The sequence below is a fragment of the Protopterus annectens genome, chromosome 14.part0, assembly GCF_019279795.1.
Source record: "Protopterus annectens isolate FY-2018-M chromosome 14.part0, PAN1.0, whole genome shotgun sequence".
NCBI lineage: Eukaryota > Metazoa > Chordata > Ceratodontiformes > Protopteridae > Protopterus > Protopterus annectens.
The window spans coordinates 623,404,085-623,428,678 of record NC_056748.1 but is presented as its reverse complement, the minus strand read 5'-3'; the positions used below and the strand labels follow the sequence as shown (position 1 = coordinate 623,428,678).

General features: G+C 42.9%; 1 protein-coding gene across 1 annotated transcript in view; it reads left to right on the top strand.

Annotated features, from left to right (window-relative positions):
* The window catches only part of SIRT1 (sirtuin 1), a 1,558,788-nt gene that overhangs the window by 1,245,931 nt on the left and 288,263 nt on the right, over nt 1–24,594 (top strand). Inside the window, exon 7 of the mRNA XM_044056380.1 lies at nt 11,069–11,255. Coding sequence (XP_043912315.1) covers nt 11,069–11,255 — 187 coding nt within the window. The remainder of the gene's footprint in view (nt 1–11,068; nt 11,256–24,594) is intronic.

The following is a 24,594-nucleotide window of genomic DNA, read 5'->3' as shown; positions in this document are numbered from 1 at the left end:
GGGTGGCTGCCACTGGTTCTGTTCTTCGTAGGCACGCCTGGCTGAGAGATCAGAATTTAGCTGAGCATGTTAAGACAAGGATTTTGGATGCTCCTTTACAGTCTGATGTGTTGTTTGGTTCGCCTGTGGAAGCAGTTTTGAAGAAAATGGAGGACAAGGCTAAGTCTATGCAAACTGTTCAAGATTTTTTGCAGGTGCAGCCTCCGAAGTTTAGTAGAAATTGGCCTACTAAGGGATGGACTTATCCTGCTTATGATTCCCAGTCTAGGGGTAGGTCTAGGCGTGGTAGGGGCAGAGCTCAGGTTTCTTTTAGGCCTAGGACAGGGCCTTCCCCCGCTCAGACTTCTGGTGAGGGCAGGGGTCAGTCCTTTCGTAAGCAGACCCAATGACCTGCCTTTTCAGCTGCCAGTACGTTCTCGCCTGGCAGCACCTTTGGGAGGAAGGCTGTCTCTTTTCAAAGAAAATTGGGATTTAATTACCCAAGACAGATGGGTTCTGGATATTATTCACCACGGTTACAGGTTTTATTTCCATACCTTGCCTCCTTTCAAAGGCATGCCAGACATTCCTCCTCTTCAAAGAACAGAGGCTCACAAGCAAATTTCTCTGTTGCTCCAAATAGGGGCCATTCAGTCGGTTCCTGTGCCGGAAAGGGGCCTAGGATTTTATTCTCGCCTGTTCCTAGTACCAAAGAAGGGGAACACGTGGAGACCAATTCTGGATTTATCTATCCTCAACACTTATCTGGACATTCCCAAGTTCAAAATGTTGACGTTACAACAGCTTTTACCTCTGCTGGGCAAAGATCACTGGATGGTAACTTTAGATCTCAAGGAAGCTTACCTTCATGTGCCAATAAGACTAAGTTGCAGGAAGTATCTGCGTTTTTGAGCTGGAAATTCTCATTATCAGTTCTCTGCATTGCCCTTTGGCTTATCTACTGCCCAGAGTATTCACAAAGGTTCTGGCTCCAGTGATAGCTTACTTCAGGCTAAAAGGAATCCAAATCTATCCTTACTTGGACGACTGCCTGATTCTGGCTCAAGAAAAAGAAGATCTTCTACAGCATCTGGAATTTGTCATAGCAGTGCTAAGATGCCTAGGGTATTCTGTGAACGAAATAAAGTCCAGTCTAGTACCCTCTCAAGACATGTGCTTTCTGGGTGTGAGACTGAATACAGCAGCCCAGATGGCCTTTTTAACCCCGGACAAACAAAAGAATCTTTCCAGTTACTTCCATCATCTATCTCTTCAGTCCGGGCTGACTGCAAGGACAGTCCTTCAAGCCTTAGGGTTCATGGCATCTTGTATTCTGGTGCTTCCCAATGCCAAACTGCATATGAGGAAGCTACAATGGTATCTCAAAAATCTGTGGTCACAGCACTGCCAGGATTTGGACACTGTCATTCATATAATACCTTGCATTCAAAAGGAATTTTTGTGGTGGGCTCAGGAATGTCACCTAAACAAGGGACTCTCTGTGACCCGGCCAGAGGCAAGTCAGATTCTAACGACAGATGCCTCAGATATTGCTTGGGGAGCTCATCTAAATGGAAAATGGATACAAGACAAGTGGCCTGCCAGACTACAGCATCTACATATCAACATGAAAGAGATGTTAGCAGTTCAGTTTGCATTAATTGCTTTCAAGGAGTTACTTCTTCCAGGGCAGGTGTTGATTCTAACAGACAACACAACTGTCATGTGGTACATCAACAAACAAGGGGGAACACATTCTTACCCATTGTGCAGACAAGCAATGATTTTATGGGAGACTGCGCTCAGTCTGCAACTAACTCTTCAGGCAAGGTTTCTGCCGGGAGCACAGAACTCCTTAGCAGATGTGTTAAGCAGACAAATCATGGATCCCCACGAGTGGAAACTGGATCTTCATGTATTTCAAAAATTGACAGTGTCATGGGGAACTCCAGACATAGATCTGTTCGCTTCTCCACTAAACCACCAGCTGCCAAAGTTTTGCACGAAGGGATTTCATCACACAGCTTGGAAAGTGGATGCTCTTTCTTTCAGTTGGAAAAATCTTCATGTGTATGCCTTTCCACCTCTGCCTCTTCTTCCAAAGGTTCTTCTAAAGGTCAGACAAGACAAGCCAAGGATGATTTTAATAGCTCCAGATTGGCCTCGGCAGCACTGGTACCCATTACTGAGGAGTCTGGTAAGGGAGCCTCCATGGCCTTTACCCTTGATTCCACACCTATTGTCTCAGAGGGACGGTCATCTGCTCAATGTCAAGCTTCACTCTCTACATCTAACAGCCTGGCATATTCTGTTTTGAAAGACAGCAGGTCTCAGCTTCCTCGACAAGTTTTGAATGTGATTATGGAAGCCAGAAGACCTAGTACAAGGAAAGTGTACGCAGAACAATGGAAGAGATTTTTATTTTGGAGTGCAGCAAACAATTTGGAGATTACTGAGCCAAATTTGAGTGTGGCTCTTCAATATCTTACTGAGTTACTGGACAAAGGTTTGTCTTTCTCTTCCATTAAGATTCATGCTGCAGCAATTTCAGCTCACTATGATTGTGACCCACCATTGTTTTCGCATCCTTTGTTCAAGCAATTTCTTAGAGGGGCAAAGAATATAAGGCCCCCACGTAGAGCTCCTACTCCTGCTTGGGATCTCAATTTTGTGTTGGAGAAACTTACTCTACAACCTTTTGAGCCTGCGGCTACTGCTGAATTGAAATACTTGTCATGGAAGACTGCTTTTTTGTTGGCCATTACTTCTGCAAGAAGGGTTTCTGCGTTGCAGGCCCTTATGGCAGTGGAGCCTTTTTTGATTTTTCATAAGGATAGGGTATCTTTACGTACTAATCCTTCCTTTATGCCTAAGGTGGTTTCTAGTGTGGCTTTAAACCAAACTATTCATTTGCCTACCTTTTATGCAGATCCCCAAAATAAAGGGGAAAAGATTTTGCACACTTTAGATGTACACAGGCTATTGCGTTATTATTTGAGCAGGACTAAGGATTTTAGGCAGTCTCAGCAGTTGTTGGTTTCTTTTGCTTTGAGTTCAAAGGGCAAGCCTGTGTCGAAGCAAACTATTTCTAGGTGGATTGGGTGTTGCATTACATTTTGTTATTCCCATCATGGCAAGGAGATTCCAGCTGGGATTAGGCCTCATTCCACTAGGGCTACTGCCACTTCTACAGCATTTCTAAGGGGGGTGGCAACTAAGGATATTTTGGAGGCAGCTACTTGGAGTTCAGTGCATACTTTCACTAAGCATTATCACCTTCCTCTCTACTCTAAGTCTAGGGCTGGTTTTGCCACAGCTATTTTGCAAGGCATGTTGTCAGTTCCTGCTTCCTTATGATTTGCCAGCCTCCCTTACCTCTGCTTTGGGATTCTACCCAATGGTTAGGACTGCAGCAATGTGGAATGAAGAACATAGTACAGTTTTGTACCTACCATAAATGTAGATGTTCGAGGATCCACATTGCTGCAGTCCAATTTACCCTCCCTCCTTCCCCTCTGTGTTTAGGGGTGGTTGTGTAGGTGAGGTTATATTCTGCTAATTGTGTATATATTGTACATATATTTTTTGGTGCAGGTATTTTGGGAGTTTTTGGTTTTTGGCCTTATCTTTTCAGGGTCTTCTGACATCTGGGGCAAGAAAAGACTGAGGATATGACGTCGGTCATGCGCATTAGTACCCTGACGTACTGACGTCAGTCTAATGCGCCCTGACCGACGTCAGCCATATACTTTGGTATTCGGGCCGACTGGACAGCGGACTACCCCAATGGTTAGGACTGCAGCAATGTGGATCCTCGAACATCTACATTTATGGTAGGTACAAAACTGTACTTTTTGTCGGGTGGGGGACAGTCATGTAAACATAGACTTAGTACCTGTGGGTCATGCCTCAAACCATAACAGGTTATAACTCTTTGAACTCCTAGGGATGGAGAAAATAAGGTTAAAGTGTGGGCACACTTTTTTTTTTTTTAATATGCGTATTTGTAAAAAGCATTGAATTGCCACTTTTGCTGCTTAGCGAATTGCATCTATGCATGGAGTCTTTAATGTTTAGGTATGCACATAGTTTGCCCTTCTCCATCTAGGTTTCAACTAATGAAAATATTTCTGGGTTATATTGTGCTACCAAGCCTTTCACAGTATCTTTTGATCTGATGATGTTAATCTTCATTCATCCCCTTACTGATGGGTGTCGATTCTGTCCTCAGAACCAAGTTGGCCGTTATAACAAGCTTGCCAGCCAAAAAACTCTGTAAGTCTTACCCATAGTGGCCCTCTCTGTATTACCTCAGATCTCATTTGCTGCGAATGAACCAAGATGTGTCAGGCCAGCTCTCAGCTAAGTCCTTTAAAGCTTTTTCAAAAATTCTCTCCCTTTAAACTGTTTTTTTCTACTTTTATTGTTAGCTTATTAGTTGCATATTTATGTTAAGTTGTGTGTCCCCCCCTCTCTTTACCAAGTTTGGTAGTCATTGTACCATTGCTGGTACAGGCCCCTTACCTTTAAGGTATTTTCCATTGCCATTGTTAATATTCCTCTTTCCTCTGCCTCTTCTGTATTAAAAAAATAAATAAATAATAATTTCTTCTACCTTGTTGTGACAAGTATGTTTCCTTTATTTTGTGTTTGATCTTGTTGTGTGGTTGTGTTTGAGGTGTATACCTTTTTGGCACTAGTATGTCTGAGAAAAAGGGCACAACCAGTTTTAAGCACTGTGATCAGTGTGATAGGAAGATGCCTAATGTGGGCAGCCATACATCCTGTGTCTACTGTCTGGGGATGCCACACCTTTCTGTCCAACCCCCTTGTGAGATATGCAAGGCTTTTAGCTCCTGCACGTTAGCGAAACGTAAAAATAAACTCATGTTGAAAGGTCTCCTTAAATCTCCTTTCGCGGAGACCGTCTCTGAGACAAGAGGGTTCACCCTGTCCAAAAAAGAGCATAAAAAGAGGAGCAAGTCCTTAGCCTCCTCACACAAGTGAAGCTAAATTATCAGAACCATAACATAATTTTCCTAAAGTAGCACAAACATACTTGGCACTGGGGCCTCAAACCCTCTCCCATGTTCGGTTCCGGCACCTCAGCAGCACCTACTCCCCAGACTTAAACACAGATACAGACAGTGATACTGCCTTCTTTTTCAGCACCAAAAATAGTTATCCCAATGCCGGTCACTTCCCCCCTACCTGTACTTTATGCTGGTCCTTCGACCTTGGTGCCGAAAGGAGAAATAATCCCTTGGACCTGATATTCCCCTTCATGGATCCATTTCTTGGTCAGCAATGTAGCCCCTTACTAGAGTGTCCTGACTCCCCGTCATGTTGGGGACATCCACCTGTTCTTCCAGGAGCCTTTTGGAACTGGATGTAGTGAGGCTCGTGGATCAGCTCCTAGCGGCCAGAGGTTTTCCAGCACCCTCCAAATCCTCCCTCTTACCTGAAGTAGAGGATTTTTCTCCATGGACTCCTACATACTTTCCTCCCTCGACCTCCTTGGAGGTATCTGAGCCTTTGACACACATGCCAGTCCCAATTCCAACTACTTCTGCTCCATTGGTAGACCTTACCTTGGCTCCAGAGCCTACTCTTTGGTCTTTGGAGGCAGACCATGCAGTGGTTCGACGCTGATCTCTCATCACCATGATACCTAGTATGGCGCCTGTTTCCTCAGCGCCATCTACTATGGTTCTGGTTGCTTTGCCAGAACTGGGTCATCCCGTGGCTCCTTCCCTGGGAGTGGGTTTGTTGGAGCGGGGTGTGACCCCAGTCCCATGGTTGTCTTTCTCTGTTCCGGGCTCCCATCCCTCTTTGGGCGGATCTGCTTTCCAGGTAATGGAGAGGGAGCTTGTCTCAGCGGGCTCTCAGCTGGTACCTTCAGTGCTGGAGACCCATATCTTCCTTTCCTCTGAGCCGCAGTTGACACAGCCCACTACTTAAGGACACCAGACACGGGGACCTCAAGACATCCTTCCACAAGGTACCCACTCAGAGTCCTCCTCATATATCCCCACTGAGGAGGTACCTCATAAGAGATTGCGCAAGAGGAAGCACATGGATTCCCCTGAAGAATCTCTCACCAAAGACATAGGCTACGATGAAGGGAAAAGGGTCTCCATGGTCGCTCCCTGAGGATGTCTCCTTTGGAGACGTACTGGAGATTCTTAAGCAGTGGGGAGACAAAGTCCACCACCCCTTCCTCAGAGGAGTCTGTATTCTTGCAGGCTTTCCATGCCCGGCCCTCTACTTCCTGGGTAACCCCACCTGCAGATGACCTGGTACAGTTCATAGTGCAGCACACCTGGAAGAATCCGGATACCATTGAACCTGTCCCCCAGAGACCGGACAAAATTATTTCTCCCCCAGAAGACAGTCCACACTGGTCCAAGGGCCTGCCAGTAGATGCTTTGGTTGTGGTGGCAGCCACTAAGAAAGAACTAGCTGAGGAGAGCTCTACTGTCCATCCCCCTTCATAGTCAGAGGGGATCCGCATAATCAGGGATCCAGAGATTCCTTCTCTGGACAAACCCTATCAGCGCTCCTGAGGAGCGGCTCGATTGCTTACATCTGGAAGCAGTCGGGGGGATGACTTTCTCTGCACCACCTTGCCTGGCAAATGATAACCACAAATCTTTGGTTGCAGATAATTGCCAGAGGTTACTACATCCCTTTCGACCTTTACCCATGTCAACTGACGTGTATTCTCGACGATTCACTCAAAGGGAAGTAGCAGCTCAAGAAATTCAAAAGCTGCTCCAAAAAAAGGTCATTCAAACAGTCCCACGACACCAGATAGGATCTGGATTCTACTTGAGGTTCTTTTTAGTGGCAAAAAATTCAGGGGACTGGAGACCAATCCTGGATCCTATCTTCCTAAACAAATTTGTCAAACTAAATTCCAGATGGTCACAGTTCAGTTTGTACTTCCTTTTCTGGAGAAAGACTATTGGTTGTGCTCAGTAGATCTTCAGGATGCGTATTACCACATAAAAATGGACAAACGCTCCAGAAGATTCTTCCCCTTTCAGCTGGGAGCCGATCACTACCCTTTGGTCTCTCTAGAGCCCCCCAGTGTGTTCACCAAATGCATGGCACTGGTAACAGCTCACTTGAGACTGCAAGGATTCCAGGTGTTTCCATACTTAGACAATTGGCTCCTCACCGCCCCAACCAATCATCTACTGGTTTCAGCCACTGACTACACCCTACAACTACTGGAAAACTTAGGGATAACAGTAAACAAGGACAAATGCCAGTTGACTCCTCCTCAAAGAAGAGTTCATAGGAGCACATTTCAATACTCAATCTTGCCTAGTCTCCCTCCCACTCCACAGACTGGAAAGACTCAGATTTCAACTCTGGGTGATACTCTGTCAGGACAAAGCTCTGGCTCGGGCAGTCCTTCAACTATTAGGGTCAATGGCAGCTTCAATAACAATAGTTACTCTGGCAAGACTACACATGAGATTCCTACAGTGCCTTTTGCTAACGCAGTGTTCCCATTTGACTCATCCTGTATCTTTTCAAGTCAGGATAACAAATCAGTGCAAACAAGATTTAATTTGGTGGATGAAGCCAGAAGAGCACCTATGGAGTCATCCTTTCTCCTCCCCTCAGCCCAGAGTAACAGTGACCACGGATGCTCTCTCATTGGGTGGGGGGGCATTTCCAGGAAAGGTCAGTCCAAGGCACTTGGTCACCCTTGGAGGCCAACCTGCATATCAGTGTTCTAGAACTGAGGGCAGTTCTTCTAGCATTGCAAGTGTTTCAACCTGTTCTCCCTTCAGGAATGCTTGCCATCCAGTCCGACAACATGTCAGTAATCTTTTACATCAACAAACGAGGAACCAAGTCCTACCCGTTGTGTCAAGAGGTCATGAGAATTTGGCAGTGGGTGATGGCTTCCCAACCGCTTCCAGTTGGCAGTGCACATTCCCGGGGATTCCGTCATGATTGCAGACAAATTGAGTAGATGCATTCTCCTGCAATTGAATGGTCCCTCAATCATGTCGTAGCAGTGGAGATCTTCAGTCGCTGGGGCCAGCCTTGCTGCAATCTGTGTGCATCCCCTGCAGATCACAAATGCAGCAGCTACTTTGCCCTAATTCCCCCACAGGGGGAGTTCCCAAGGTACGCTCTGGTGCACGATTGGCCCACAGGACTTCTTTATGCATACCTTCCTCTTCCTCTGATCCTACAGTTTTTGAAGAAGGTGGTACTGTTGAAAAGCAAAATAATCCTCATTGCACCCTACCGGCCTTGACAGATATGTTTTCCCTTCTTTTGGCCTCGCCTAGTACATCAACCTTGGATTCTGGATCCAACTCCAGAACTGCTGTCATACCCACAGGGGTTGATTCATCCAAACATATCAAGCCTCAGGCTGACAGCTTGCCTCTTCCACTTCCAGTAATTGCCAGGCAAAACAACTTCTCCTCCCCTGTACGTCACATTCTGTTGGCTTCCCATAAACCATCCACCAGGAAACTTTATCTAAGTAAGTGGAAAAGATAAATTTTTTCGTCTCATAAAAAATGGAATTGAAGCTTTTTCAGCTCTACTTTCTGCAGTGCTAGATTACTTATTGGGCCTTCTCCATTCGGGAGCTGCAGTGTCAACTATTCAAGTACATTTGGTGGCAATCTCCAACTTCCATAATGGTTTTGAGGACTCTTCCTTAATTTCGCATCATCTCTGCAAAACTTTTTTGAAAGGAGTTGCACACATTAGACCCCCCCCCCTTTCAAACCACTGATCGAGCCCTGGAATTTAACTTTAGTTCTTTGATCCTTGACACTTCCTTCCTTCGAGTCGGCTGCCAACTGCGATCTAAAATTTTTATCGTGGAAGACTTTGTTCTTGGTGGCCATTACTTCAGCAAGACATATTTCAGAGTTGCAAGCTGTGTGCACAAAACATCCTTGCATAGTGTTTCATAAGGACAGAGTATCACTCTGGACTAATCCCTCCTTTTTACCCAAAGTTATTTCAGATTTGACTATTAAACCATAACTCTACCAGTTTTCTTTACAAATTTTTCTGACAAAGGAGAACATGCACTACATTTGCTTGACATGCATCAGCAGTTGCATTTTTATCTAGACAGAACTAAGTCATTATGAAAATCTGATCAGTTATTCGTGTCATTCTCAGGACCAAGATTGGGGAGACCGGTGTCAAAAGTTACCTTTTCTAGATGGTTGAGAGACTATTTGTTTCATTTACCGACATAACAAAGCCTCATTGCTATCTAAAGACAAAGCACATTCCACAAGATCAGTTGCAACATCTGTTGTTTCCATGCAAGAGCTTCTGTGGATGACATTTGTGGAGCAGCGACATGGTCTACCACTCATACTTTTATCACTCATTACAAATTGGATATGGTTTCCAGGGGGAGGGCTTCTTTTGGTTCAATGGTACTCAGAAATATTCTTCCATAGGGCTTCCCAGGAAACAAAGTAGCTAGGGACTCTGTCCCATCAGTAAGGAATGAATTAAGATCAACAACATCAGATAAAGAAGTTATGTTCTTACCATAACATTCCATCTGTTAATCTTCATTCATTCATTACAACTCACCCACCATCCCCCTCCGAAAGACTCTTGGAGGTTCGGATATGGTCCTACCTATGATAAGGAAGTTGTGCAGATAAAGCCTCTGCTTTTCTTTTCTTTCCTTTCCTTATGGGCAAACTTGATCTGAGGTAATATAGAGAGGGGCACTATGGGTAAAACTTTGACCCAAGAGTTTTTTTAGCTGGCGCAAGCTTGTTATAACGGCTGACTCAGTTCTGAGGACAGAACCGACACCAGTCAGTAAGGAATGAATGAAGATCAACAACATAGATGGAATGTCATGGTAAGAACATAACTTCTTTTTTAAAACTATTCTGACAGTTTAGATTGGCAGTGGAAAAGAATTTGCAAGGTATACTGTAAGGGTTAAGAGGTAGCAAGTAGTCCGTTTTGCTCTCAGTTATCTCAGGCATTTGAAAAATTATATCTGATGTCATTTTTCATTCATTCCTCAACTGGAAAATGGAGCTCAAATAAGGAACAAAGGTTCCTGAGAGAACTCTTAGGTCTTTCCAGAAGCAAAGAGATGAGGGCAGGTGGACAGGAAGTTGAGGAAGAATGAAAATGGACAACACAGATGGAACGTTATGCTGAGTTCTTAACGTCTTTTTATGATTGGTGACCCAGTAATAATCCACCATGTTTTTTTATGCAAAGCAAGTTTGTAGGGTTTTCTAGCATGGTAGAAGGATATTAAAAACATAGTTATTAAATGTTTGACAGGAGTATAGCTGTGGGACATTTGCAGTATGCCCTGCTGTTGAATTTATTAATACTTTTACCAGCACCATAGCTTGCTTATATTTACTCGGAAAGCTGCCTCTTTTGGCAGATTGTTTTGTAGGGTAGTCTGACTTTACATATTTCGGTTTGTCTGCCTGCATTCTCCTCTTCAGAGTTAAATATTTCTTAGAAATTGCTTTGGGGGTTAAGTAAATGTGCAGGTGCTCACCATGACCATTGATTTTTGCTTTTCCTCTTTATAATGCCATCTTACCCATATATTTTGTCCACACTTCTGGATCTTTATACCACATTACATTGTTGGATATTAAGCAAGTAAACTTTTGTTGCAAAGTAAGACATCGTTTGGAGTAAAACTGAAATCTCTCTTGCTGAATTTGCCTTCAGTTTCATGTTGGAGAAAGATATGGAGTCAGTATGGATGAGTCTTCTCTTTGCCAACCAGAAGGATATTCAACAGAGGAATGAGGGTTCAATAGAAGTGGATGTTGACATTTTTAATTGGGAACAGCAAGTAGAATGAAGATGATTTCAGTACTGTGGCATGATTCAAAAGTTTATCTTTATCTTTATACGTGCTGAGTATTTGCATATTTGTAATTTCTTTATAATGTAAGAGTACATAGTCTGCAGGATGTTTATGGGTGATGGCAGTACCAGAACTTGTACAGCTTCTATATATATTTTGGAATGTGAGCCACATTTTTAAATATCCTACATTTCTAAGCAGCTTTTATTGTGTTAGGTTATTCCTCGTTGCTGCAAATGTCCAGCAGGCATTCCACTTGCCATCATGAAGCCGGATATTGTGTTTTTTGGAGAAAATTTGCCTGAACAGTTTCACAGGAGTATGAAGAATGACAAAGATGAAGTTGACCTCCTTATTGTGATTGGTTCTTCTCTGAAAGTGAGACCAGTGGCACTGATTCCAAGTAAGTGTCTTATCAAAGAAGAGTTGTTCACTGTAGCTTTTTAAGCTTTGCATCTAGCAGCTTAAATATAACCTGGCATACTGTCAGAGTTGAAATTTGTCTGCTGCTGCTGGTTTCTGTTAAACAGCCATTTGACACTTGATCGTCCTGACTGGAAGGAATCTAGCAGCGCCACCTTATCTTTAGAGTTGAGGGTAGTGGTTGTTACCCAACCTGATTTTAGTAATAGCACTTGAGTATAAAGAATGTTTGAGATTCATGCGCTTTGTCTAGTAGTAGCATTGCTTTTTTCGACTTGGCAGTAGGAAAAGTGACTTGGTACAGTATGTGCAATGGCTGTCCTACCCAGAGGCATGTACCAGAAAGGATGCACCTTATTTTTCAGACTCTGGAGGACTTGTCTCCACTGACTCTCATACTAGAAGTTTCATCTTCCTTTTGTCTGCATATTGGATTGTTTCTTAGTGATTCAGTTAAAACCATTGGGAGGTGGCAGCTGTGTTCAAATGTAGGGGATTCACTTAATTTTGGAAGCAGAGGGTAAATGTAGTTGGCCCAAAAATAGAGGTAACTTAAAACTGTTAAATATCTTCTCACATTTTAAATCAGTGCTGCGCATTTTCTCCAGAGGTTGAAGATATTTATCATTCCTACTACTGCAGTAGCCTATGGGATTGTTTCTTGTCGAGCAAGGATAAAGCAACCAACCAGCTTCACAAAGCTCTAATCCTTATCCCACAGTCACTCTGATTGCTTATAGGTCAAGCTGTTTAGAGGGAATTATGTAAGCAGCCAGAGTATTTTTTAAGGCTCTGGGACTTTAAGAAAACATGGTGTTATATCAGTTCCATTTGCCTCTACTTGTCTTGTGTGATTATGGGGAATTATTTTTTTTTATTTTTTTTACTGCTGTGTAATATTTTGTTTTTCAGTTTATATGTAAGGCAACGTTTTCCTTTGGCATGGATATCTGTGCATGTGGTGTGCATATGTTCATGCTGTGACAATCTACTTGTCATTTTTTTGTCTAAAAACAAGATAATGTATTGATGGTACTATTCCATAGGGCTGAACTTTTTTTTGCCTCCCTAGTTTTGTGTGCATGCCAGCCACTGTATTCTTCCAGCTTGAGTGTTTCCCATACCCCATTCTGATTCTTGGAATGTCTGCCCCTTGCAGCAGGATCACGACTAAACCAAGGGAAAAAACAAAGGGTTCTAAAAACCTGACTGCAGTGTGTGTTTCCTATTGCATTTCCCTACAGTTTCCGAATATTTATCTGCCTAAATATGTAGTCTTTAGGAGACAGTGGCAGTCATACTAAGTGGTTTGTTACAGTTGTAGCCCCCCCATACCCTCAAACAGTATTTTTTTTTTTTGTCTTAAAATATTAAAGGGAATTCTACCAGTTGATGTCAAAGGTTGAACCAGCTCAATCCAGCAGTGGCAAGCATTTTAACTTTATTTCATTCCTGGCACTAACCTACGACTTTCTGGGGTGGCTGATCATTTGTTTTTGTTTTGGCTACCTAGTCCGCCCCCAATTACCACCCACCCCCAGTACTCTTACACTTATACTGCATACCCACAACTACATCTACTGTTACACTAGTCACCTCATGCTTAATCACTTTACCACCCAACCTTTCCTGTCTACCTCCTACCTCTTAACCTCACCATGTCCTACACCCTCCACTCAGTACAACATCCTTAACTGTACAGTATTGTACAACTTCTCTCCCTAAACTCCCAAACACATTTTCCTTGCATATCACTCTGCTGCATTATCCTTCTACCCTTTATCTATAATAAAATATTTCCTATTATCACACTCAGCCTCTTTACAAAAAATGTTGCAATGCATATGCATCATTCCTTTTTCACACCTTACTACTACTTTTTGTTCATCTCACAGATCATAGCCCTACCCACTGTTCCCCCTAAATGTACAACTGTTGCATCCATTGCATCACTTCACTCACTCTAATATATCTTCCAACCTCTCTTCTGTACACCCACTGCACTTTCCCAAACTAAAAATTCTACCCATAACAATTCATGTACTCTCTCACAAAATGAACCTCAACAGACTCCGAAAACACCTGCAACCTCCTATCTGCACACCCAAGTTCTCAACAATACCTCTCAGTGGGTGATATCCAACCCAATCCAGGACCCACTTCAGCTAGCTTGTCTGCTCAATCCAAATCCTTCAAATCCTTATATATAGTCACACTTACAAAGCATTTGAAACAAAGTCAAACTTTCATGCTTGGACATCCCATAATCAACCAGACATTCTTGCCTCCACAGAAACTTGGCTAAAATACTTCAAATTCCACCCTTCAGGTTTCAACACCTTAAGACTAGATAGCCAACACAAGAAAGGAGGGGAGTTGCACTGCTCTTCCCTAGTTCCTACTACATAACGCCATCTCTAATACCGTTCCCCAGTTTTAATTAATTTATTTCCAGTTTGATGACCAGGGAATTCCACTGGACCAAGCAGAGCCCATTTTCAGTGCAGGTCTGGGGAGAAAAGCTCTAAAAGCAGTTAACAGAATATAACATAAGTACAGTATGGAATATATAGTATACAGAAGCTTAAATATACAATTTAAAATACAAATGCAGAAATACAAAATCAGGGAGTATATGTTTAAAAAAACATAGCTGTCAACCTGGAAACATAAAAAATCTGGACAAAGGCCCGTGAAAAATGGATACAAATCTGCACATTGATTAACATACAATTTGCATGCATGATTATGTAACCCCACCCACTCCAATGGAATTGTGGGATACCAATTTTCAAATACAAACTGAAGAACAGACAACCAAAATATGGCCCCAGAGTCCCCCTGCAGCCATTGGAATGTCACATTACCTGGCTATTTCGCCCCATTTACCATAAACACTAATGTGCATACTGCTTTACTTCTACAATGATTATTTGGATTTTGTTTTACATTTTATAGCACAAATACTAATAGACATCTGCTAAACAAAGCAATACAGTCTCACAATGAAAATAGACTTAGCAGTAAAACTTCTGTGCCCTTGAAACTCCTTCATTAAAACAGCTTTGAAACCCACATCCAAAGAAAAATGCATGTAGACAGTGGCGGTTAAAGATTACCTTTGGGCTTTTTTCAAATCATAAGCCCCTTGCACATGAAACAGGAAACATACATGTGCTCTTTGATGCACCTTCCTGACTTTATTAAATTATATTCCTTGTATAATACAGCACACTTGTTAGAATGAATTTTAAATTTGTTTGAACATTTTTCCAGTAAGCAATGAACCAAAGTGCCTGAACCAATAATGACAAAACTGTCCACTTCAGAACATTAATCATAAAAGTCTACTCAAACTTTTAAGATACACCAGTATCAGTAAATATGCACAATCTCTGCAGAATTAAAAGTCATCTAAATTCCATGTTAAAGAGATCTGTAACTAGGTTGCTGCTAGCTAACTTTATATTTCATTGTTTTGTCTACAGGTAAAAGTGCCTGTTGTCCTTGAAGAATAATTTGCTTGTTACATTAAAAAAATGATAAGCTACTAATATTTCAGTAGGGAATGGATGGCAAACTAACAGGTTCATAGTTAATAGGTATCTATGCCAAAGGAGGACATTCTCAGGACTGCCGCTTCCATCCCCTTTAAAAGTAAAACACAGTACAGTATCAGCAATCCATCTACACACTGTGGTAGTACAGCCCACAGCCATCTGCAGCAAAAGAAAGTATACTACCTGTTGTGCTACTAACAATCCAAGTAGACTTTGCATAAGCAGCACTAAACTTCTCTTTCTCCGAAGAATTGTGCAGCACAAGAAATAAGGAAAAAGCCAAAATTTATTGGGGGGGACAAAGGCCCCAAACCGGGGACACATTTTAAACATTACTTGTATATTCTTAGAAAGTTGCTAGAATAAAAGTGTTACCATGTTTTTCCTAAAAGATAGGAAGACAAACTTAAATAGCTAGCATTATTTAGTGAATTCAGTTCTCACTGATTGTCAGAATAAAATAGAATTTATGGTTTACTGGGAAGGTCTGACTTGGAACAAAGCTAATTTTCAGCAGATGCCTGGGGAAAAATGCTTCAGACACACCTTTGTATTGTGGGAGGAAGCCGGAACACCCAGAGGAAAACCACGCAAACACACGGAGGATATGCAGACTCCACACAGAAGGCACTTCAGCCAAGAATCAAACCAGAGAACCTCTTGCTGTGAAAACAACAGCACTACCACTGCACCATCCGAATTTTAAGAGGAACAGATCAAATGTATGAGCCAGACACATTCCAGACATTGTGAAAATTTGTACAGTTGAGAGATACTTCAACCAAAATTGGTGGTATGGGTAGAGAACTCAGGCTCTTGCTTCTTGTACCTAAGGTAGAGGGTTTGAGCCTGAGTAAGTCTAACCATCAGGTAGCACTATCTGGGGCATTTTACACACACACACACACACACACACACACACACACACACACACACACACACAATGTATAACGAATGCATGGACACTTCCAATAAATATAATGAATGCTCACACACACACACTAAATGAATGCATGGACAATTCCAATAAATAAATGAATGCATAGCAGCACGGGCGGTTCAAATAAGTGAACACAATTTCAAATTGTGCGCGTTCCTCAACACACAAACCTCTCTGTATTATTGCAGTGAAAATCCCAGCACCAAGCAACTAAAGTGCTTTACCTGGAAATAAATGCAGCAGTAAATCCAGTTTTCAGCTGCTCAGTGGTTCAGGCTTCGTTTCTTGTCTGTCCCGCGGCATTTAAACTTAAACTCACTCACTCCAGCCCAGAGCAAGCCCTCAGCTGAATTCTGACAGGTTGTTGTTAACTGACGTCACCGCGCATACCTCTGCATGATGTCAGTCCGAAAAAAGTCGGAAAAACCTTTTTAAAAACAAAAAGCCAGGAAATTGTGAAATTAAGGGGTGCCACTCTGGAATCGTGGCACCCCATTATTTGGACCTCAAAAACCATTAAAAACTGAGAAATTCTGTACGGTTGAGAGGTATGTTTAAATATGTTAAAATATAGATAAAAGACAAAAGTAAGACAGAGAATGTAATTAAAATACAAGTCATAAAGTGTTTATGTAAGTTTAGTATTTGTTGATCAGAGGTGATGGTACAGGTGATTAAAGGGAGGTTTGGAAGAGATGACATTGTAAGTCCCAGTTTGAGGTAAGGTAAGAATGGAGGAGAAATTTGAAATTAGAGTGGTTGAGGAGAAAAGAGGGAGGGCAGAGAATTCCATAGTTTAGCTAAGAAGTGTGATAGAAGTAATGGGCCCAGGTGGCTGTAGGGTTTTATAGATTTTAAGGAGGTTGTGGTTTTCAGAACTAAGAGTATGACTGGGGAGGTAAGGGGTTAAGATAGATGAAAGGGAGGAGCAGATGGAGGGCTGGAATATGAGTTTGTGAGCAGTGGTGATTTGTATGAATTTCAGGTAATTAGGAAGTTCAAGACAGTTTAGGGAGTGGAGGGAATGGCAGTGATGGGTAGAGTATTTGGACCTTGTAGCAAATTTACAGACTTACAGACTTTTATTCTTTAATTGTAGCAACCCACAACTCCAAATACCATACTATCATACAGCAACCAGTCTCATCCCACTCTACCTCTATGCACAGTAACCTGACTCAGACATCTGCAAACATCACTATATCACCATCCATCTTCAACATATGTGTCCATCATTTCACTCACTGTTCTGCCCTTCCTCATGCCACCACACCTACTCCTTCTCTAAAATATAAGCACCTACTTAAATTCTTAAAAACATTGGTTTCTTTCACCTCCAACTTAGCTGTCAGTGGCGGCATTCACCCCCCCCCCGGCCCACATACTGAATCTCACTGTTTTAGTACTGCATATTACAAACAGACGCAATCCTCAACAATCCCCACTGGGGCAAATCTGATCTTCTAATTCTAAACCTTAATATTAGAAGTATCAGTAACAAAATTCAGGACCTACATGCCAGTCTAGCACTATACTCCCCAGACACAGTCCTTCTCACTGCAACACGGCTTAAACCTTGCCACTTCCAATAATGAGATACTCCTACCCAGGGTACAATATCCTATGCCTTGACAGATCAGGAAAAAAGGGCGGCAGTGTTGCCTTTCTATATAAAAATCATCTAATGCTAGAAGCCACCAAACAAAACATCCCAAATTTTGACAAAGCAGAAGTATTACTTGCCAAACTTACCCTGAACTCAAACATATCAACTTGATTGGAACCTACATCCCTCCCGGCAGCAATACCCTCACATTGGAAAACCTGCTAAGCTGGTCTGACAAATACCTACCCCAAAAAACAATTATCCTAGGAGACTTTAATATAGACAGGACAGCTTGTAAGTCTCAAAATCCTGCTAATCACATTAATCTGTATGGCTTTACCCAGCTCATACAAGCCCCTACCAGGATCAGTAAAACATCCAGTAAACAATCCATACTAAACTGGATATTCTCTAACAAAAGAGTTCACATCATCCACTCTGGCCATCTCCCAGAGTGCCTAAGTGATCATCTCCCAACTTACATAATCAGACAATGAACCAATTCAAAGAAACAACTTACCAACAACTAAACACAAAACAATTTTACCACAAAAACCTCATCAGCTCTGTAGTCCACTGCACCTGGCTGCCACTGAAACATCTTCCCCTAGAAGATGCTATCCATCATTTCAATAAAACCTTCCTCTCTCTCCTAGACACTGAAGCTCCTACCAGAATCATACATGTAAAATCTAATTATGCCCCATGACTAAAAAAAAAAAGAAACAAGGTCTCTATTAGCTGAAAGAGATAAAGCATGGAATCAGTGGTACAAATCTAAATGCAATACTGCCAAACAAAAATACCAAGAGCTCAGAAACAAAGCAGGCAAGACAAAATAAATTACACTGATATCCAAACCGAACACCAAAAGAACCCTCAAAAATTCTGGTCAGCAATAAAAAACGTACTTCATCCAGGTAAAAGTACTACTCCACAACCCACTACCTCAAATAATACAGATAATATAGCTACCCAATTCAGTAAATACTTTAAAACAGAGAAAACCCAGTTGAGAGAGATGCAGGAAGAATTACACCAAGAGAATCCAAGCAAAATAAGTAAAATCCTGTCACCATAAACCAATGGAGGAAGCAGTATTAATGTAAAAACCAAGAATATTTATTATGGAGGTAAGCGCTTTCGCAACCTTTCCTGGTTGCTTCCTCAGATCAAAATGACAAACAGCAAAGTAAAGCATCCATATTTAAACATTTCACTTATTAAAAACAGCCAATCAATGATTGGTATTCAAGCAGAAATTAACTTGAAGGCATATGAAAATATAAAGTACAATACATAAAAACAATGCATAAAATGCATAAAAAGCATAAAAAACACATTTTTCACCTATCAAGGAACAACAAATAATCATATAAATGCTCTAAAAATATGTGTATACATAAATAATCTCAGGTTAGCTTCTTCCTGAGTTTCCTGCCTTTAAGGACAGGCTTCAGGGATATATAGACATTAAGCCCTGGTAGTCTGTGTGCTGCTAATGACATAATCCATTTCAATTCTTTTTGCTCTGTATTATTAGTTATGTCTCCAAACCTACGAGTCTCCATTACTGTATCTATGACCAAAAAATTAAAATAATAACTTCACCATTAAGCACCATATGCTTAGCTGTGGCACTTTGTTCCTGCCTTTTCCTAAAACAGTAGTAATGATCTCAAATGCTTTCTCTAAGTCGTCTGTTGGTCTTGCCAACGTAGAATGTATCACAGCACACGCAGGAGGCCAAATAAATCACATTCTTGGTCTCACAGTTCGCTAGTACTTTAAACTTGTACAGTCTGTGTGTTATAGGATGTATAAAATTATTACTAGTTTCAATAAACTCACCAAAAGAACAAGTGTTACATCTTCTTGTGCCCAAGTCAAACATAGGTTTAGCCACATGTTTATCTGTGTAACAAAGCATGTGAGAGATTTCTTGTTTTTATATATAAACTTAGGATGTTTTGTAGTCCTGTCTCGCCTTCATTCTTACACATGGGTTCAGAGCCGATCCTCTGCTCCAACTCGGCCTATTACAAAGCTCAAAGTCTTTTAGTTGGCTCGTGGCTAGGTAGGTATCCCATGGTGCACCAGTATAATCCCTAGATCTCGTTTGCCGCTTTGACGAGTTCAGATGTGCTTTTTCTTGGTCATGGCTAAGTTTAACACTTTTTGCTATTTTTACTGTATTACAGCTTAACTTTTCAATTTATATGGCTCTTGATAGTGTTTAATAGTCCAAGTAGTTTCAGACTTGAAATGTTTTCCTCCTCACTTTAGATACTTATTGTTGAGAACTGGTTGGCCGTTGGCCTTGTTGTTCTCATTGGTATCCTGTGTGCCAGTTTTTTTCTATTTTACGGGCGCTTTTGCTCTTTTTTTGATATTTGCTGTTTATTAGCTTAGAGAGTTTGGAATTTAAATAGTTATTACTGAAATATTTAGTGTTTGCTATTAAGGTGCCCGTTTGCGCTCACTTTCCACTTTTTCGTATGCAGTGTTTATTAGTATTAGAGAGTTGGTATTAGACCATTTCCTCTTCGGTATTATCTGGATACTTGGAGTTTCAGTTGGCAAGAGTCTGTTGATTTTTCCAACCCTTTTTGTTCTACAACATAGAGTTTGAGTATAGATTTCATTGAGACAGTTGGACAATTTCATGTTCATACTTTGTGTGTGCAGTCTAGTTAGTCGTTTCTGACCTTTAGTCTTTCTGTTATCTAGGTCCATTTAAGTTAGAGGGCCTAGTTCTCTGTCTTTTTCTCTTCCCAGGGCTAGGCCCGTCTGAGTTAGAGGGACCAAGTCCTCGTTGTGTTTGTGTTGTCCTTTTTTACTGCTTCTCCTGTTAGCATGTCTAAAGAGGCAAAAGATCATAAACCCTCAGGGTTTAAAAAATGTGTAAAATGCTCTCAGAAAATGTCAATTGCGGATGGCCATAGTAATTGTATTGCCTCAGAGCCATCCATCTGCAGGAAACCTGTTTGTTTTGCCATTCCTTCAGCTCCAGAGCTTTACAGGAGCAGAACAACAAACTAATTTTGAAAGGTCTCCTCAAGCTTTCTTTCAAGGAAGACTGGCCAGTTCGTCTTCTTCCTCTAAATCTCATGCATCCAAAAAAGACAAGGCTAAACCTAGCAAGAGGCATTCCCCGGCACCATCCGGTGCTTCGGAACTGCCTCCTAAACTTTCTAAACGAGACAAGACTTCTACCTCCTCTGCTCCACTCATCTTTGAGCCAATCGAGGTTGTTGATACTGTGACTCGAGTTTCAGCCCCATGCATTTCAGAGCCGACTACACACAGCAAACATCGGAGCCAGTCCAGAGATCCCTTGCCGGCTCCCCAACTTTAAGGTTCCCTATCTTGCAGAGGTCCAGATCTCCCACACTGTCTTCCAGATCTTCCAGGAGTCTGTCAGAGGAAGATGTGGAGAGAGTAGTGCTGAGACTCCTGAAGTCATCTGCCTTGCCAAAAATGCTGTTGGCCGACCCAGTTGGTCCTGGAGCCACCTGAGTCCATTCCCCCTGTTGTGATTTCTCCTTCGAGCCATGCTGGGCTTTCGGAGCCAGAGTGTTCGGTACCACTTGTTGTGCAACCCTCAGTTCCAGCTCCCCCTGAGGCTGTCTCAGAGCAGAGTTCCGCTCCGACACCTTTGGTGCCGTCGGTGGTGTCTAGGAGCCGAAGTTCCCCAGTCAGCCCCCTTGGACCCGGACCTCTTCAGTTTCAAGTCTCTCTCTCGGTGCGTCTGCTAGGGTGAGCTCGGATCCTACATCTGTCTGAGCCAATGGCTGTGAAGCCATTGACTTCCTCTGTCTCCTCGGAGCCAAGGATGTCTTCGGAGCTGGAGAGGTCTGCCTTTGAGATGATACTGAGTGTGCTGTCCCGCTCATCAGTTCCACGCAGGGGTACCGACACTCTTCCCCCTCAGGCACCGACCTCCATCTCATCTCAACACCTACTCCCTCTCTCGATAGCAGAGCCCCGGAACCTCAGGAGTCCCCGGTTGGTGGCCTCCACTTTTCCGAGACCTCCCCAGAATATCCTGAGGGGCCCCCTCAGAAGAGGACATGCAAGAGGAAGCATATAGACTCCCAGGATGAGTCTCTTACCTCCGACATCTATCTCGAGTCAGAAGGGTCCCCCAAGTCATCCTCTGATGATGTCTCCTTTGTAGACATCTTGGAGATCCTTAAGCAGAGGTGTGGCTAGCCCACTGTTACCCCTTCTGATTAGGAGTCGGTGTACCTGAAGGCTTTCGGGTCTCAACCTTCAGCCTCTTGGGTCTCTCCACCTTTCGACTAACTCCTAGACCTTGTTAGTAGGAAGGTGTTGGAGACTCCTGATGCCATGGAGCCAGTTCCCAGGAGACCCAATGAATGTTTGTCTCCTCCCAAAGAGAAAGAAATTTTACCCAAGGGTGTGCCTGTAGATGCCATGGAGGTGGTGGCAGCCACTAAGAAGGAACTAGCGGAGACATTTTCATCTGTCCATCCGCTGAACAAGGAGTCTCGAATGATGGATAGATATGGGAAGCACATATTTTCATCAGTGGCATTCACACTCTGATCGTATGACTTCCTAACACATTTTACAAGGCTTCAGAGAGTTCTCCTTAAGGAGTTGGGAAAGACTACAAGGTACATTTACTGAAGAAGTCCCTGATAAGGTATCTGCTCAGTTGTTCACCTTGAATTCCATTGTTTACTCCTCCGTGAGGCTGATTTCTTATGCAGCCAATGGAGCGAGCAGGGCAGCAGGTTCAGGAGTTTCCCTTAGGAGGCACTCCTGGATGTGCTTGTGTAATTTTGTGGAGCCATTCAAGTCTGCCTTTACCAACATCCCCTTTGACGGTTCTTTCTTGTTTGGACCTAAGGTAAAAGACACACTCAACAGGTGCGAGCAAGAAGGATAAAAGCTGCCTGCCATGGGAGTAAGTTTTACCATCCCCTCTAGACCATACTCCAAGGGTCAGAGAGGTGGTAAGATGTGGTTCAAGAAATCCTAGAGGTTTTTCCCGGATGCACAGGGTGACTCCACCTTCAGAGGCAGAGGAGGAGCAAATGATAGATGTCACCCTAGAGGCAGGGGCGGACTGCAAAATGAGGGAGGCCATCCCTACCAGTGCTCCTGATGTGGGGCCCAGCTGTGCTTCTCTGGAGCCAGTCAGGGGTTGCATTTCTTTGTATCCAGAAGCCTAGCTAAGCATCACCCGAGACAAATGGGTACAAAGAATTATCACCAGAGGTTATTCCATACCCTTTTCTCTTCCACCTCACGTTCCCAAGAGGATCTCAGATGTTCCAACCAATCACAGGGATCAAGCAACTGTATAAGTGAACAAGTTGCTCGCAAACAGTCATCCAAACCATCCCTGCAGACCAGATAGGATTCGGAACTTACTCCAGATTCTTTAGTGCCAAAACGTGCAGTGGACTGGAGGCCCATCTTGGACCTCAGCAAATTAAATTAATCCGTAAAGGACAAGTTCCGGATGGTGACACTGCGGTCTATACTCCCTCTAATAGGGAAAGACACTTGGATGTGCTCAATAGACCTTCAAGATGCATACTACCATATAAAAATGGACAGAACGTCAAGGAGCCACCTATGCTTCCGGCTGGGAGCCAGTCACTACCAGTTTTGTGCGCTGCCCTTTGGTCTCACCCTAGCCCCCAGGGTGTTCACCAAATGTATGGCAGTAGTGATGGCTCACCTGAGATGTCTAGGATTCCAAGTGTTTCTTTACCTGGATGACTGGCTCCTGGTACCTCCACTAGGCATCTACTTCTTCAAACCAGAGATTCTACTATCCAACTTGGTGCCCAGTTGGGAATTACTATAAATTGGGAAAAGTCTGCCTTATCGCCCTCTCAATTTGTGACTTTTATAGGAGCAGAAATGGACACAGTCGCCATGTTAGCTCATCTTCCTGCAGAAAGAGCACAGAACCTCATACAACAAGTTCTTTGTTTACTTCCCCTCTGAAAAGTCAAGGCAAAGACAATGCTGAAACTCTTGGGGATCATGGACTCCACTGTAATGCTAGTCCTTCTTGCCAGACTACATCTTCAATGGCTTCTATCATCCCAGTGGTCCTTTCAACAACTGCCTCTATCCCACCACATCATTTTAAGAGCCTTTCAAGAAGGACCTCCGATGGTGGATCCAACCCAACCATCTAACGAAGGCACTCCATTCTTTCCTCACCAACCCGTTGCTACTGTGACCACGGATGCCTCACAGATAGGGTGGGGGGGGGCATTATCTAGGCAGGACTGTCCAAGGCACATGGCAAGATCACGAGGTTCACCTGCATATCAGTGTCCTAGAGAAGAGGGCCATGCTTCTGCCGTTGCAAGCACTTCACGACCTTTTTCCTGTTGGGATGATAGCAATCCAATCAGACATGTCGGTGGTATGATATCTCAACAAACAAGATGGAAAGTACAGTTGTGTACCTACCATAAATGTAGATGTTCGAGTGTATTCACTGTTGTAGTCATTACTCTTGGGTTATCCTGCTGGCAGTCTACTCGCAGTCGGACAGAATTCCAAAGTCTAGGTCCGGTGTCTGTTGCTGTTGCCTCTTCCCTGACAGTGTGCCAGGGGTATAAAAGATGCAGCCGACGCCATTTTCTTCACTTTTTCTTGCCCCAGATGTCAGGTGCCCCCAAATTGGTAGGCTGAAAAATATGCCAATAAAAATGCATGTACAATAATAACATTTTCTTCATCTACAAGCAAATACACCAAAAAGGTTGTATAGGACAGAGAAGTGCAGATAAGTCCCAGCAAAGAAGAGGGGGGTGGTGGATGGGTAACCTGGACTGCAACAGTGAATACACTCGAACATCTACATTTATGGTAGGTACACAACTGTATTATGTTCATCGTGTTTCACTGTTGCAGTCATTACTCTTGGGTTTAATCCCAAAGCTGAGGTAGGGTGGCTGGGCTAAATAGGATTAGGAGAGGATATGAGGCCCTGCAGAACTGCAGTGGCCAAGCCTGCTCTGGACTTAGAGTATAGAGGTAAGTGGTAGTGCTTTGTGAAGGTGTGCACTGAACTCCAAGTTGCAGCCTCTAAGATATCTTTGGTTGGTACTCCTCTGAGGAAGGCTGCTTAAGTGGCTGCTGCTCTGGTGGAATGAGGCCTAATGCCCTTAGGCACTGATTTGCCATGTTGAAAATAGCAGAAGCGGATGCA